Source organism: Neomonachus schauinslandi, chromosome 10 (assembly GCF_002201575.2).
Source record: "Neomonachus schauinslandi chromosome 10, ASM220157v2, whole genome shotgun sequence".
NCBI lineage: Eukaryota > Metazoa > Chordata > Mammalia > Carnivora > Phocidae > Neomonachus > Neomonachus schauinslandi.
In genome coordinates this window covers 11,407,385-11,424,972 of record NC_058412.1, presented here as the reverse complement: position 1 = coordinate 11,424,972, position 17,588 = coordinate 11,407,385, and the positions used below count along the sequence as shown (strand labels likewise).

At 37.8% G+C, this 17,588-nt stretch overlaps 1 protein-coding gene across 1 annotated transcript in view; it reads left to right on the top strand.

Annotated features, from left to right (window-relative positions):
* NBAS (NBAS subunit of NRZ tethering complex) overlaps positions 1–17,588 on the top strand; it is a 313,356-nt gene that overhangs the window by 158,539 nt on the left and 137,229 nt on the right. The window contains exons 32-35 of the mRNA XM_021697807.1: positions 711–824; positions 5,550–5,663; positions 8,027–8,184; positions 8,936–9,025. Of these exons, the coding sequence (XP_021553482.1) occupies positions 711–824; positions 5,550–5,663; positions 8,027–8,184; positions 8,936–9,025 (476 nt within the window). The remainder of the gene's footprint in view (positions 1–710; positions 825–5,549; positions 5,664–8,026; positions 8,185–8,935; positions 9,026–17,588) is intronic.

The window sequence follows — 17,588 nt, the reverse complement described above, 5'->3', positions numbered from 1 at the left end:
CGTTATAGTTGCTACTGTTGTATTTATGGGGCCCCAGCCGTCCAGGTAGTGCCATGCTTCTTATGTCTTGATCCCTCTCCCTTAAAAAAATAACCATTTCTTCCTAGCATATATAGAATAATCTTTACTGAAGTTTTTTTCTCCCTTTAAGTGTCCTTAATTACCTCATAATGTGAATTGGTTTGATCGGACATGTTTTATTTTCCTAATATCTGGCGTAAGTGAGAAGATTGGACCTGTTTGGAGAAAGGGTAATAAATTGGAACAGCGAGCGGTTTGAAGATTCCTACCCTTTAAATTGGGGTGTTGAGGTAGCGGTAGAAAATGCACGTTTGGAACATGGAATGGGTTTTGGGGTAGGGGGCTAAAATGACTGGGGCCTCTGGTGTAATAGGAAGTATGTGAAGTTTTCAAAGGCAAATACTGAGTTCTTTAAAATTTTCCCTAAGGCCTCACATGGCACTTGAAAAGGTGACGCTTTTTCTTAGCTTCCGAATGCCAGTGCATTTGCTGTTTCAGGAGGTTGGTAACAAAGGATCCTAGCTGTACAGTATTCAGAAGCAACAATAATTTTGATTTTTAAAAAATAATTGTGTCTTTCTAAATTCTTTTTGATCTGGAGGCTAAGAGTTTTCATTGTGTTTGCTTACACCATTGTGACACTCCTTGGTGATGTCCCTGGTTATGAGTCTTTCGTCTTTCTTTCATAGTGCGATTGTGCTCTGATCGGATCAGCCTCATCAAGGAGTGTATCTGCCAGTCCCCCACATGCTACAAACAGTCCGCCAAGCTTCTGGGCCTTGCCGAGTTGCTGAGAGTAGCAGGTAAGTTTTGAATGCTGAATTGCAGAGTAAGGTTTCCATGTCATTCTTGACATCATCCTGGGCAAACGTCAGAATATGTGCTTGCAGGTGTCAGAATGCTGCTCTTGAGCAAGGATTTATCTTTTCTGCAAAGATCGGCATGTTAGAGAAATGTGTCCCCATACTGAGCTGCTGGTCTGTCTGTCCTTTAAACAAGGACAGGCTCATTCAGGGTGCTAGCAGGTGGCTGTGAGGTCAGGAGTAGACGCTGGGATGAGTGTTTGTAACCAGAAAGCTTAAGAAAAGTCAGCCCTACCATTCACCTTCAGTGTCCAAATTTGGTATATTTTTGAATTCGAGCAATTTCTTAGAAGAATTTGTGCATTTACTATTTGGTGTGGTTTTCACATAGGTGATCGTGCTTCATCTTCTATTACATGGTAATGATGATGGTATTTTTCTCATTTTATAAGGGAAATTGAGGTTCAGAGAAGTGCAATATCTTGCTCAGCAGGGTTAAATAGCAGACCCTGGCTTCCAAGGAAAGTCTTTCTGACTCTACCTTTCATGCTTCTTGAACCACACTGTTCTGCTTACCAGAGTCTCTTAATAATTTTCTTTTGTATTTTTGACTTGCACTTATCTCTACAAGAACAGTTGTTGGCCAGGGGCGCCTGGGTGGCTCAGTTGGTTAATCGTCTGCCTTCGGCTCAGGTCATGATCCCAGGTCCTGCAAAGGGCTCCCTGCTCAGTGGGGGGTCTGCTTCTCCCTCTCCCTCTGACCACCCCTGCTTGTGCTTCTCTCTCTCTCTCTCTCTCTCTCTGTCTCAAATAAATAAAATCTTAAAAAAAAAAAAAGTTGTTGGCCAAATATTTTATAAGCTGTGGTTTGAAGTTAGACTTGTCCAAACCACATATTATAGACTCAAAAGTAAACAGGATTCCTGTTTACATTTTGAACTCTAAAAAACATATATATTTAGTGTATTAGGGGACATACATTTACTAATGTTTTTAAATCTCAATATAGATGACTCATTCTGAAGGTCTATAGTTTTAGTACATTGTCCTTTGTCAGTTGTCCAAAAGCAGAGCATTCTCATCTTCACCTGTGGGTCCATTGCAGCTTTGGAACTCATCACCCATCCTAAGGCATCTTGGATGACAGGGGAGAGATTGGATGTAGATCAGAAGGCTGCTTCAGTCCTGACTGTCCCATACACTTGCGAAGCGACTTTAGCTCCAGTTTCTGTGTCTGGAAGATGGGAATGACACTCCCTGGTTTCATCCTCCATGTTTCCAAGACCCCCAAATGAGTTAATGCCTATAAAAGCACTTGTAAACTTTGAGGCGCTCTGATCATCAGGGAAGACTTTCATAATGAAATTTCGCAGAAACTAATGAAGCAGCTCAGGGATGCTGTCAGCATTTTTTATGTACCTGCGAAGACCAGTTTCCATTTTTGTCCTCTGTTATGTTGACATGGAAACAGGAATACCCGTGATCTTGGTAAATTGTAGGAATTTTTAATGGGATTAACAACCTTTCAGTCCCCTTCTCTACTCTTTTTACATATATTCGCTCTTTCATGATGTACAATAGCCTCTTGTTAGCTGCATTTTACAGATGAAGAAATGGAAGCAGAGACAGGTGAGGGAGTATCACTGTGCTGGGTACTTGAGATACAAGGATCTGGTGCACACAGCTTCTTCCCTCTGGGAACTGAGAATCTTAGAGGGCTCAGGAAGCAGGTAATTACGCTGCAGCACAGGACAGGATGTGTACCTGGCTTCTGCATACAGATACTAGAGAGCTTGGAAGAAGGGCAATGCTAATATTTTTGCCTGGCAAGGAGGGTAATTAAGAAGGGGATCGCAAGGCTGGTGATGTTTATCTGAGGCTTTTAGGGTGTTCTGGTTATCTACTGCTGCTTTATAAACCACTCCGAAGCTTTAGTGACTTTAAAACAAAATCATTTAATTTTTGTCTCTCTCAGTTCTTGGAGATTGACTGGGCTCAGCCAGGCAGTTCAGAATCTTCTATGAAATTGCACCCAGATAATGTCTAGGGATAGATTGGCTCATCTCAAAGGTTGCTTTACTTACACATCTGGCACCTGGTCTGGAAAGACTTAAATAGCTGGGGGATAGAATAGCCAGGGCTGAATCTCTTCTTTGTATGGTTTCTCCTTGTGGTCTTTTCATATGGTGGCTGCAGAGTACCGCGATTCTTACATGGTGGCTGAAGGCTCCCAGAGTCCGTGTTCTGAGAGGAACCAGCAGAAGCTTTACGGGGTCTTCTAACCTAGGCCTTGGAATTTGGGCAGTTTCATTGTCATCATGTCATGAGGCAGTCACATGGGCCCTCCCAAGTTTAAGGGAAGTATATATGGGCTCGACCTGAAGGCTTGACTGGGCCTGGATGATCTGCTTCTGAGCTGGCTTACTCATTGGGCAGTTGGAGGAGACGCCAGTGTCTTCCTGGCTGGGAAGAGGCCTTAGTTCCTTGCCACATGGACCTCTCCATACGGTTTCTTAAATGTTCTGTCAACATGATACCTAGTTGCCCTAAAGCAGTTGATCCATGAGAGAGTGGGGAGGAAGCTGTGAGGTCCTTTATGATCTAGTCTTGGAAGTCACACATCATCCTGTCCATCATATTCTGTTAGAAGTAAATCACTAACCAGCTCCCATCAAGGGGAGGGGCAGCAAGCTCCATCTTTAGAAAGGAGTGTCAGAGAATTTATGGACATAGCTTAAATTATATTTCATATACTCAAAGCCTTGTTATGCCACCATTAATCTTCTCCTTTACAGACTAAATATCTGAATCATTTTCTTTAATAGATGTCTTGCCAGGCCGTACTCTTGACTGTTAAGAATTTGTTTGGTTTTGTTTCGTTTGTAGTATTTTTCTAGATCATTCTTTTAGGCTATTTTTGGTTATGTTTCCCCCTTTACCCACTTGTTCAGATTGGAACTTTTTAGAATTAAAAGTAGTTCAGTATTTGAACTTTGGACTCCAAGGTGACTGTTGAACCCATCTTCATATAAAAGCTTACATTAACAATAATAATTCTCATTTTATGCTTTTATACTTATCTAAGTTACTTCTTCCTGTGTCCTTTATAGCAGAGATATGACTCTTATTTAGAATGTGAGGAGATAGGAATAAAGAAGTTAATTTACTGAAGATTTCACAGTTAAGAAGTTTCTCACTTTGAATCCTTTACTCTTAACTCTTTGTTTCCACCTTTTCTTTTTTGGTTGTTGGATGATGGTAATCAATGGACCCGTTACCTAAAGTCAGCTAATTAGGGGATTTAATTATATCTGCAAAATATCTTTGCAACCTATTCAAGTTGTCTCATAAAAAAAAGAATCACCCCTGGACCTTTTCATTTTTGATTTAGATACTCTGAATAAATGCAGAAATTTCAAGAGTATTATCTAGGAAATAGGTTTTATATTAAGTGTGATATGTGCATTTATTATTGAGAAACTTTTTGCATATTCTATTTCCAGTGTTATATGTGAGCATTACAGAACATGCATAATATTATATTGCAAAATAATATTATGAATCGTAGTGTTTTATCGTTTTTTTTAAATCTTTTTTGATTAGCTTAGGCCAATATGTGGATTTTATTTAAACCTATGCAGCACAGGATGGAGATTAATGGTGACATATTTTAAAACTTTGATTCAGACCTGTCTGTGATATGTTTATTTTTTTCACATTGTAGCCTAAAAATGCAGGGGTCATTGGGTAATTTCTTTTTTTTTTTTTTCTTTTTTGAAATATTGAAAATAATGAGGTTTCATTACCTCATTGAAATATAAAATATGTTTTACTTTTTTTTTAGTCTAAGTATACATATTGTGTTTATGTTGTAACTTTGAATTATTTGTCTTATAATTGAAAATTACATTCTGGATAGAATCTATACTCATTTCATTGAGGATATATTTTTTTGAGCCCCAGTTATGTGTATGACTTGGTGCCAGGTACTGAGAGTTTAACAAGGAAAGAATCCCTGTCTTCAGAGAGCTTAAATTCTGATAGAAGATACAGATTTTTAAGATGATAATCTCAATAAATTGGTATTCACAGAATGAAAAGTAAAGGAACATGTAGGAGGGGCACCTAAACCACGTGTTTCTTGTGAAGAATTCTTGTGTAGAGATGTCAGAGAAGGACATAACATCTAAGTTGACTTCCAAGAATCTTCCTGAGAAAATTGAGATCTTTGTGTTAACATAAACTGAATTTTGGTATGTGTTCTTAGAGTCTAGATGCTTACTATGATAAATAAAAGGTAGTACTGTTAGAGAAACTATAAAATTCTATCCAGTTTACTGTGTGTTTAAGTCTCCTCCCACCTTGTATTTGTCATTTATTAATTATAATTAGAAACAACATTCAAAGGGCAAAATATAAAAGAAATAGCAAAAAATTTAAAGTTCTTGTTGGGAGGAAAACTTTTTCTCTACCCCCCACTTAGGTTGGAATGGTTGGTCTGGGGCTGATACTAGTCATTGATCTCTTAGGAGACTGAAAGCTAATTCCAGGATTAATAAATAGATTGGAAGGTCAAAGTTGCTGTGACATTTGTCCTATAATCTTTTTCAATAATCAGTCTAATCTCTACTTTTTATTTTTTAATTAATTTGAAACACAATGTTAATGAGCTCTTTTATCAGTTGATGCTACCATAATCATTAAGTCATTTGCATGTGTTTACAGGTGAAGACCCAGAAGAAAGGCGTGGACAGGTTCTGATCCTTCTAGTAGAGCAAGCACTTCGTTTCCATGACTACAAAGCAGCCAGTGTGCATTGTCAGGAGCTGATGGCCACAGGTGAAATAGACAAATTACTTAACACTTGGCTCAGGTCCTTTTTACATGATGAATAATGGAAAAGATCTGTTCTCAAATCAGTTGGCCTGGTTGGGAAGCCAGCCACATTTTCTTCAAAAGACATGAGAAACATTTTATGAGCCCTGATCAGTATGTAGACCATGTGCTTATATATTAATATAAGTACTTTAATAGGCTTAGGGGTTATATTTTAGCTGAAATTTTGGTTGCTTTCTATTGCCTATTAAAAATATGCTCATTATTTTAAGAACAATTTTATATAAAATATTTTAATGCCTTTTCATGTATTTGTTATATAAAAGAAAATTTAAACATTTTGAAGTATCTGTAATTCGTGAGTAGTTAATATTTCTAGTTTTTAATTGTTTTTAAAGGGATAGCATAGTGCTTTTCAAACTGATGTTGAGAAAATAGGAAGTAGTTTGCAATCCTAAAATTTTCTATTTGGAAATTCGAAGTCAGGTCTCTGGAAGATCAGATTTTTTTGTGGCATAATCTCACTATGAAAGAACATATTACCCTGTGGGGTAGGAAGTGATGTTGCCTTATCATAGACTCTGTACTAAATGATCTGCTTTCTGGAGCTGTGTCTGAATATATGAAAGCCCAAGCAATCTTTTTACCTACTGTCTGTGCTTTCATAGCGAGCGGTTAAAAATGTAGGGCTTCACCTCATGATAAACTCATGGAGCTGTGCATTTAGGAGTTTTGCACTTTTTGTATGTATACTGTTAAAGAAAAATATTATTCTGACATTTCTTAAAAATCATAAGGAAGACTTTATTCAGGGCTTTTGCAGTAGATGTTAAAACTATTGCAATAGGCGAGAGAGATCAGACTTAACTCCTAATACAGAAAAGACAGCTGGGGATTAAAGCCAAGGAGCATAGTGAGGGGTTGGTGGATGGAAAATTCTATGAGACATCAAGTTTAGTGGGTTCTTGCTGACCTGACTTAACAGGATTCTTGCTGAAGGCAGGCCTGGGTGTTCAGATTGCGAGGATGAGGGAGGAGGAATTTGGTCAGATATCAACAGTTATCAGTTATCAAGGGTGGAAGATTCTCTGTAAATGGACTTTGTAGGATTATTGCCAACACTGGACTATGCAGGCTCAGCCGGCATGGGCCAAGGTGTGGGCCTAGATGTGAAGAGGTTTCAAAGGAGCCTGACCAATATTTGGTCAAGGAGAGAATCTTTGTCAGGACATCTGTGAAAATGTTTAAAGCTCTGGGGGAAAAACTGAATGCTTTAGAACTTCAGCATTAGAAAATCAATTTCATAAAAGAGCTACATTCTGTAATACTATGTTAATATTAACCAATTGCTATTAATATTAACTAAATAGTATTAGCTAATTAATGTTAATATTAATTAATTAGTATTAGTTAATGTTAACTAATAAGCCAATTTTAATATTAACCAATATTGGCTTTGTAACATTAAGTTCAGAATAATTATGATGTTTTTGAAAAAACAGTGAATTACTCTAAAATTATTTAGAGAGCTTTGTAAGAATTTTATTCCCATAAGGGTAGTGCCTGGATTTTTACTTTACATATTTAGAGAAATTATTCTGGACCAAGGCCTTTGTATTTAGGAAAAAAAAAACCCTTTCGAACTAGAACTTAGTACTTAGAAAAAACAAACAAAACCCTTTCACACTAGAACTCCTTCAACTACACATAAAAATAAATTTTAAGAATCTGAGTATAAAATTGTGGAGGACAAAGATCTCTGCTGGGAGCCAGGGCTGACTGTAGGCATTGCTCTGTCCTTGGATCTCTGTCTTCTATAAAGTGAATGGTTCTATGTAGCTGCCTATAATAATTTTTCTTTTCTCACACTTTGCCGTTTACAAAGTGCTTTTAAATAGAAATGTTATTTAATCTTCAACAACTCAGTGAAGAAGGCATTATTATTGTCCCTTTGTAGTAGTAAAAGAAGTGTGACACTTGGAACTCTCTCAAGCTCACACAAGTGCTGAATAGCAGTGTTGGGCCATACCTTCAAGTCTTCCGAATTCAGATATCCAGCTTTTTACTCAACGTCAAAGCTAAGTAGAGTATTTGTAGTTATTGTCAGGTGTTCTAAAATGAAGCAGAGTATATCAGAGAAACATGTCTGGAATATTGCTAAACTTTCTGCATAATAAACCAGCCTAATATTTCTTTTCTATTTTAGATCCTTATGTATTTCTGCTTATGAAAATGTTATGTATCACTAATGACCACGATTGCGTTTTGGTAACCCAAGACCTGAGCAGAAAGCCACTGGATTTCTCATGTTAGGTTGGAGACTTTTCTTGTGAAAATCAGTTTGTTTTTGCTTGCCAATTTTGCAGGTTATTCTAAGAGTTGGGATGTTTGTAGCCAGTTAGGACAATCAGAAAGTTACCAGGACTTGGCCACTCGTCAGGAGCTCATGGCTTTTGCTTTGACACACTGCCCTCCTAGCAGCATCGAACTACTTTTGGCAGCTAGCAGCTCACTGCAGACAGAAGTAAGTGTTCCCAGGAAAGTAAATCTCGAACTGTATGAAATGTATTTTGTTGGGTGTGTGGATCTGAGATCTGTGATCATTTTTTAAAATAATAGAATTTTAATTTATGGAAGAAAAATAGCTTGTCACTTATGTGAAAAGGGATTTGAAGATATTAGGATATAAAATAGTGTTGTTATGGTAAAGAAGGAAGGGTACAAGGCAAGTATGAGAAAAACAGGAATTCATATTAAGAAGTAAATTATTGAATATAATGGGGAAAGTTAGTGTTGTCAAGAATGAAACGTAAGAAATGATCATGTAAAATATATTTGAAACCATAGGAGTTAAAACCAGGGGTGACACCATCCCTTAGAGGCCCTTTGGAAATGGCAGAGGAAAGAGTTTTGGTTGAGGAGATGCTGAATTTCCTCAAATTCACAGGATAAATCTGCCTGAGGGTGGATTAATGCTCTTGTTGCAAAAATATAGGAAGGGATCAATACAGGATATAAGAATATAGGAAGAGATTCTGGAATTCTCATTTTCATGTCCTTGTCATTCAATATGTTGTATACCAGTTTTTCCACCAGTGGTTCCCAGTTCTGAAACTGGGAAGCTGTCCAGGAAGTCCTGAAGTAAGCCTGTTCCCAAAAAAGTGTTCATTATAAAATAGCTCAAAAGAGTAATTTTTAAATTTCCAATCTACATTGTGAAGTGCGATGAATTTAAAACCACAATTCCTTCATACTGTGTCATGTTCTTTTTCCAGATTCTTTATCAAAAAGTGAATTTCCAGATCCATCCAGAAGGAGGGGAGAGTATCAGTGTCTCACCATTAATTAGTAAAGTGCAACAAGAGGTGAGTTAGCCTTGGGGGGCGGGGGGAAGTTTAAAACCTGGCTAGGAGTGGAGTGAATTGGGAATCACCTGGCCCTGTGGACAGGGAGGGAGAGACTGTTTTTCTTTTAAGCTTTTTTTGTGTGTTTCGTGAAATGTAACATTCATATAAAAAAAAAAAAAAGTACACAAAAGTGTTCAGCTCAATAAATTATCGCAAAGAGGGTATCCATGAAACCACCAGAGAAATAGTGTATGACCAGCCTTCCACTTCCACAGGTCCCCACACACCCTCTCCCAGTTTAATTTCTAGCCCTTCTTTCTCCTTCCAGAGATCACCGCTGTCGTGACACCAGGTCTTTGTGGCTTTTGTTCTTATTTTAAAGAATTTTAAAGAATTTTAATATCCATCACACCTCACCCATTATGATAGTTTAATTTTACCTGTTTTTGTACGTAATAGAAATAGCTTATGCTCCGTATCGTTTGTGAGATTCATCCACACTCTTCTATGTAGTGCAGTTTTATTTATTGTTACTGGTGTGGAGAAATTAATTGCAGTGTGCATATTTTACAATTGATCCATTCCAATGATGATTGGCATTGGTGTCTGTTCGGTTTTGGCTAAAACTGAAGCTGTGTCATCACTTTGTACAGGTCCCTCATGCACATGTCATAACTTTGTCTCCGGCATCTACTTCCCCAGCTCTGGAAGTGGATGTTAGCAGATATCCATAGTTGCAACCTCGGTCAGTAACCCCAAATGATTTTCCAAAGTGGTTTTACCAACTGCATTTTCAACAGCAGTGTTTGGGATTGCCATTTATTCCAATTTAGCACTTTGGCATTGTTATTTTTTTTTTTTTTTTCTTTTTTAATTTTACCTGTTAAGTATTTAGTGATATTTATTTATGATCCTGATTTGCATTTTTCTCATTATTAATGAGATGGAATTAGCTCAGGAGAGATCCTCTTTTGTGAGGTACCTGTTTAATTCTCTTGCTCATTTTCTATAGGATTTTTCTCCTTTTCCCTCACCTCATTGAGATTCTTGTGAATGAAGTTTGTCTGAACCACTTAAGTATGTCCATGTCTCAGGATAGTTCATCCTGGGAGAGAAAGGAGGGAGTACGTACCCCCTGAAAACTTTCTTTTGGTCAGCATTGGCTCTGTGGCATTTCACTCTCCATGATACTTCACTCTCTGACTATTTCTAACAACATAAATATTCTAATTAGGTCAATTAAAAGATGGTAATTCTCTTTATAGATTGGTTTTCCACAGGATTCCTTTAAATGATAAACTTTCACTTTCAAAATGTGAAATGTCATTCATATGGGGAGATGTCTATTGTGATGAGTGAGCTGCACCTAGTCTTTTTTTTTTTTTCTTTTTTAGTTGGCTGTATCCATTTTGCCAAACTCATTTGTGGTTGTGTACTATATCGTTACTTCTGGAAGTGTGACACAAAGCTTCAGTTGTGGAATCTGTTAATGGAGTTACTGCAGAGATACTTAGTTTTTGCACATAGTGGAATACGTATGTCTATGCCATTTCCGTAATTCATTCTTTTATATTAAAATTCACTTTGACAAACATATTGAATATACTCTTGTAACCCTAGTTCAGTGCTGAGTGATCTGAGGATCTCAGAGTTGTTTGTAATATGACTTTTTTGTCCATAAGGGATTTTCTCCTATTCTTCTGTGATGATGACTTCGGGATAGCACCGACCAATGGACTTTTCTACAGTGAGGGAGATGTTCTGTATCCCCACTGTTCAGTATGGTAGCCACTAGTCACATGTGCTCTTGAATACTTGATATATGGCTAGGGCACCTAAGGAATCATTTTTAAATCTAATCTTAATGAAGTTAAATTTAAAGAGGCACATGAGGCAACTGGCTACCAGATGGATATCACAGTTGTAGGAGATCAGACACGGAATGGAGCATTGTGTTCTGCCATCAGCTGAGACAGTAGACTTTGTTGTTATTGTTGCATTCTCTCTGGATGGAAGCCATAGCATTTTCTAGGGGCCTGGAGTGTTGTGGACATGTTTTGTCTTTGGCATGTTTTGACTTGTAGTCATACTGATTGCTCTTGGTTTGTTTTTTTCACTGGATTTGAAAGCGCATTAAGTTCTGTGGTGTTCTCTCTATGGGATACAGAGCAGTTCTTATATTGGCCAGCTGTCCCTAAAATTGGCCAAAGTTGGCCAATTTTACCATCTTTCAAGGTCCAGTTGAAGACTCACTTTCAATGGCACCTTCTTTATCCCAAGTTTTATGTCTTTTGAGCCTCTGGTCCCTCCCCACTGATTCAGCCACATCTCATTTTGCTCTCTTTAGCCTCATCTCCTTTCATGCCTCCCAAACATGCACTGGGTTCCAGTCCTACCAAAATCACCACCATTCTCTAGCTTTGTCACACCTTTGGTGTCATTTAGTTAGAGTTTTCTTTCTGTCACTGCCGCCTTTCTTGCCTTGTGCTCTGGTCGTCTTTCTTACCCCTTGATCCCATCTGAAGTATCATTTTCTTTGGAAAGTTTTCCTTGAGTCCTCTAACTATTCCTCTTTCTTTATCCTCCAGGTACTCTCACATCATTGTGTCAGCTCTTGTGTGGTGTGCTTTGGTATTGTGTGGTAACTGGAAGCATATCGTTTATCTTTGTACTCTCTGTAGAGTGGTTGTCACATAGTGAACGCCTAGGAAATGTTTGATAAAGCTCAGTTGGAAACTTCCACTGTGTAAAGATTAGTCTGTGGTAAAAATTAGTTAGAAAGTAGATTTTAGCATAAAAATAAAAGGAATTTCCAATTTAATTCAAATATATGTGGCTATTGAGATCCTTTTATGTTTTGGCCAGTATAAGGGGTGTATCATTTCTCTGTTCAGCATAGAATTGAAAAGTGTTTCTGCTGAGTTCAGCTCCGTACGCTTATTCTGAATCCCCATCCTTCTTTATAAAATCCAGGAAAAAACCTTTGTGACTTTTGGATTTCCTATTTTCTCCTTCTACAATGAATTAGAAAGTGTCAACCTGACCCTTTAGTGGCTTCTTTGGAGTGGGACATGCTGTGTCAGTCACTGCAAGTGGACACATATTAGTCCATTATTCTCTTTAGTAAATGAAGGAGACCACCAGCCGTCCTTTACATGTTCTACTTAGCAAGGAAAAGGAATTCTTCCAAATGATTCTTTTTTTTCCCTTTCTCCTTTTTTTTGTAGCTCCTTAAAAGTTTTCTTGTCTTTGTCCTTTTTCAGCAAGTTGTAAGAAATCTAGATCTCATGAAGTGCAAATCCAAACCCTCAATGAATACATTACGACTTTGATTCTTGAAGCACATTTCAGAATATTATAGCTACTATTATTAGATTAAAATACAGTGCTTAGCTGTAAGGTGCTGTGTGTTACACATTAACAGTAGATATAATAACCACATTAAATTATAACCATAAATGAGAGCTGACTATATGTGTAATCTGCTTAATGTTCAAGACTTTCATTACTCAGTTGTGAAAATAATAATTTTTATTTATATATCCAAGCAAAGTAAAGATGTAATTGCTTCACAGAAGCATTTGCATTCATTCAATTAGAGCCGACAAGTTTGAAGATTACCGGCTTTGTCCCCATGAACAAGATACTACTTTACAAATAGAACAGAATGCATAGTTTTTGAATAACTACCAAAATTACAGTCTTCCAGTTTCTTATTAATGTTGGTTATTATGTTTTTTAGATGTAGCAGTATTCCACCATTTAGAGTGTGTTAACGTTTGTTTAGCTAGTATTTGTTGTATCACTTAGCCAATGGTGTTTTCCCCCAGATGAATCTAATTGGATTTGGAAATGGATTGTATATAAGGTTCCCATTAAAAAATCATTTTCACTGTGGGAAAACTTGTTATGAACATTTTAAGTGGCTATATAGATTTATACAACTGGACTAATTAATATTTAGAACTGGGGCATGGGCTAAACATAGAGTGATTTTGGATTTATAAAAGGATTGTTTAGAAATATCTAGAAGTGAGCAAAATGGCAGTTGTCTTTCAGTATCAGAGACAACCATTTTTTTTTTTTAAGATTTTATTTATTTGAGAGAGAGAGAATGAAAGAGAGAGAGAAAGAGAGAGCATGAGAGGGGAGAGGGTCAGAGGGAGAAGCAGACTCCCTGCTGAGCAGGGAGCCGGATGTGGGACCTGATCCCGGGACTCCAGGATCATGACCTGAGCCGAAGGCAGTTGCTTAGCCAACTGAGCCACCCAGGCATCCTGAGACAACCATTTCTTTTTCCATTCACCAGTTTTGTTACTTTGAACATTGGTGCACACGTCTCTGTATGGAAATGTGCTTTGATTTCTCATGTAGGTATGTAGGAATGGAACTGCTAATTGCATGTATATAGTGTTTAACACTTGAAGAAATGGCCAAATTGTTTCCCAAAGGGGCTGTACCATTTTCCTTTCCTGCCAGGAGGTATTTAGATTCCTGTGTCTCCACATTCTCATGAACGCTTGTTATTACCTGGCTTTTTGATGAAAGCCATTCTCAGGGATGTGTGTGATATCCCATTATCATTCTGGTATGCATTTTCCAAATAAGTAATGATAATGAGCATCTTTTTATGTGCTGCTGCTTATTGAGCTGTAAGAGTTTTGTTGTGGTGGTGTTTTGTTTTTCTAATTCTGGATACAAGTCCTTTCTCAAGTGTATGATTTGAAAATATTTTTCTCTCTGTGTGACTTGAGTTTTTAAATTTTCTTAATGATAGCTTTTGAAGTGCAAAACTTTTTAATGTTGCTGAAGTCCAGCTTATCAATATTCTTTTATTGCTATTCTGCTTTTGGTGTTGTAGCTAAGAAATTGCTGCCTAACTCAAAGTTATGGAGATTTATTCCTATGCTTTTTTCTAAGCGTTTTAGAGTTTTAGCTCTTATATTTATTGATAAGTAAGTAAAAATAAGCCACTTTAAGTGAAATAACTATACGTTTGAGGAATATCCACATATAAAAAGATGAATTTAGAATTTCTTACCATACATAAAAATTAGTTCAGTGGGATGATTTTTATTTTGTTTTATTGTTTTCTGTTTTATGATAGCTTATTCCTTCTGGAAGGATTTTAAATCTCATGTTTGGTATTCACAAAGACAAATTAATATTTTGAAATTTTAAAGGAAACTATTTCATCTGGAATGAATTTTGTTACAATTATCACTTTACTGTCTGTTTTCCCTAGATGTACTGGAATTTTGGTTTTCAAGCTCATTGTTGAGCCACCCTGTTCAGTTTATTTTTTAGCTCCCTAGACTGTGTCTAAGGATTCTGTAGTTTTGTGGTTTTCCTCAATTTGAACCCTTGGTGCTTCAGTCTAGAACCATGTCCTATAGTAGCTTTTTTTTTTTAAAGATTATTTATTTATTTATTTGACAGAGAGAGGCAGTGAGAGAGGGAACACAAGCAGGGGGAGTGGGAGAGGGAGAAGCAGGCTTCCCGCGGAGCAGGGAGCCCGATGCGGGGCTCGATCCCAGGACCCTGAGATCATGACCTGAGTGAGCCAAAGGCAGACGCTTAACGACTGAGCCACCCAGGCGCCCCAACCTATAGTAGCTTTTGACATGGGACTCCCTCTTATAATGTTGAGGATATATATGAGAAATAAAAGCATGGAGCCAGTGAGGGAGTTAGGCCCTGTCTTAGTTCTCTTATCTCTCTAGATTTGCAGTTTTATATAAATATATAGTCCCAGGCAGTGAGTCTGATCTTGTTACAGGGGATCCTTTCGATTCCCAATCCTCTAAAAAGGAGCACCTGGTAACCACTGACAGCACCGGAATTCTGAGCCCCCAAATGTTGAACTCCATTGAACTTGAATGCCTTTCTGCTCTTTTCATCAATTATCCTCAGTATATGGAGCAGAGTGAGCACACTGAAACATGGGTTCATTTCTCCATCTTAACTGGAATTCATAATTTTTTTTTAATTACAAAAATTAATGTAGGCTTTTATTTTAGCAATCCCTTTAAGAGAAGACATGGTTCAGATAATTGACATTATTTGGCGTATTTTATTCCTGAAAATAAAAAAAAATGAAATGTGAAACATCTGTGATAAAATGTTAACATTTGTTAACTTTTGAGAAGTACATGGAAATTTGTGGTAACTTTGGTTTTTCTACTTTAAAATATGAAATAATTTAATCAACAGTACGTTAATATAAGTTCTTTCTTCTCTTAGTTCTTTCTACCTATAACATGAATCCCACTGCTTAGAGGTAAACATTTTTTTTTTTTAAGTTTATAAAAAATGTTCCAGACTTTTTTTTGAGTATAAACAGATTTTCTGTGCAACTATTGTCTGTCTCATGAAGAATTATTTTATTTTTTAAACTAATATGGAGTCATACTGCATATATTAACTTGAAGCTTATTTTTTTCATATAATGTTATTTTTCATGGATATATGCTTTTCTCATTATATACAGACCATTTCTATAAGGGTGAGTTAGTGGTCATTTGATGCACATACAATGATTTATTTATCTTTTACTTTGTTTTTGAACATTTAGATTGTGTTCGATTTTCCTCTATTTTAGACTGAGCTGCACTGAGCGTTTTATGTACACATTTTGCATAGTTATATTAGCATTGCTCTGGGATAGAGTGGTAGAATTGGGCTCCAGAGATGGAGAATTTCCTGTTTTCTTGTGGCGTAGCCTCCGTAAGTTTGTGTAAGTGCTGATTGTGCTTTCTTCACTCTCGTGATGCCAGCACATCACTGGGAACAGACTAGGTCTTCGTTAATTTTTTTTTTTTTTTTTTTTGGATAGCATTGCCTGAGGAATGTTTTCTGTGGGAGACTGAGTTTATGGTAATCTGTGATGTCCGAGTCCTGGATGATAGCACGGCGCTAACACGATTCAGAACACTCAGGCATTTCAGTCAGTGTGGCATGTTTCCTCTCTGAGAGCTGACCGCTGACCGAAGGAGGCCGTGCTCTGCTCATTGGCATGCTTGTAGGATAATGCGTTGGCTCGGTCCATCGCTTGATGGTCAGGAGTGTGCGTCCTGTCATTCTAATTGGCTTGGAGGATCTATATCGCAGATTTCCATTCCTCACAAGGGCTTAGGTTAGCTGCCCCCTTTCGCACCCCCATTGGTATTTCAGGCTTTGTTCTTTCTTTCATCCCGCCCTTTCTTCATAGGGCTCATGCATTTCTAATATATGTGTTTTGTTGTCTTTACGTTTGACTCTTTTTCTAACAAAGAATACGGTTTTTACTTTTTAATTAGTCGTGCTATTTAAATCCACTTGAAAAGATAACTTTGCAAAAATAGCATATCTTAGTGAAATCTGGGAGATTCAACAGTTTCCTTTCCTTTTACGGAGGCCTTGTGATAGGACCACTTGGCCCCGGAGGGGCTCACATGTACTGTCCTGGGGGACTTTTCCTATACTCCTTTGTTTTCTACTAGCAGTGGCCCCATCTTCTTTTTCTCCGGTTACCTTTTGCCTACTCACCATGAGCCTATTTCTCCTCCCTGTTTTATCACAACAGCTTGTGTGTTTGGGTCACCAGTGACCTCTTGTTGCTAAATTCATGGGTCAAATCTGTCTTTATCTTATTTGACCTTCCAGTGACCTTGGATACGTACTTGTTTCAGGACAACCTATTTGTCTTCTTTATACCTCATTGGCCGCTTAGGCTCATCGTGTTTGCTGGTCCTTCCTCATTTCCCCAGCTTAAGTGGTGGATACCCCAGGTCTCAGTCTTTAAATCTCCTCACTGCCTATACCCATTCCCAAATGATTGCACCCATTATCATGACTTTAAATATCAACTTTGTACAGATGATTCCCTGCTTATAGCTTGAGCCCTGGTCTTCTGAATTCCAGGCTTGTATGTATGGCTGCCAACCTAACATTTGTACTTACCTTTCTTACAGACATCCATCTCAGTGTGTTAAAAGTGAACCACTGATTTTAACATCCCACGCTCCACCTGGGCCAACAGTGGTGTTCCTTCTGTGCTCTATCCTATGTCAGAAAATGGCAGCTCCATCTTTCTAGTTGTTTAGGTCATAAAGCTTGTTGTCATCCTCATTTCTTCTCTTTGTCCTACATAACACATACAGTCTGTCAAGAAATCCTGTTGGCTCCACTTTCCCAGTGGACTTGGAATTGGGCCATATTTTACTATTACCACAGCTACCACCCCGGTTTAAATTATCACTGTGTCTCACCTAGAGTGTTATGGTGGTGTTCTGTTTGTCCGCCTGCTTGAGCTCTTTTCCTTCCGACAGTCTGTACTCAACAAGGCGGCCTGAGTGATTCTTTAAGAATACATCAGATCGTGCCACATTCCTCAGAGTACAGAGTAAATTTTTATGATGTCCCTCCTACAAGGACACCCATGATCTGTCTTCCCTCCTAGCTGTTTGACTTGATCTCTTCTCTCCTGCCCTGCCCTCTGCCCTCTCTCCCCCAAATCTGGCTTTGCTCAGCCTACTCCAGTCCTACTGGCCTTCTTGCTATTCTTGAAACTTTCCCATCAAGTTCTCCCTCTGGATCCTTG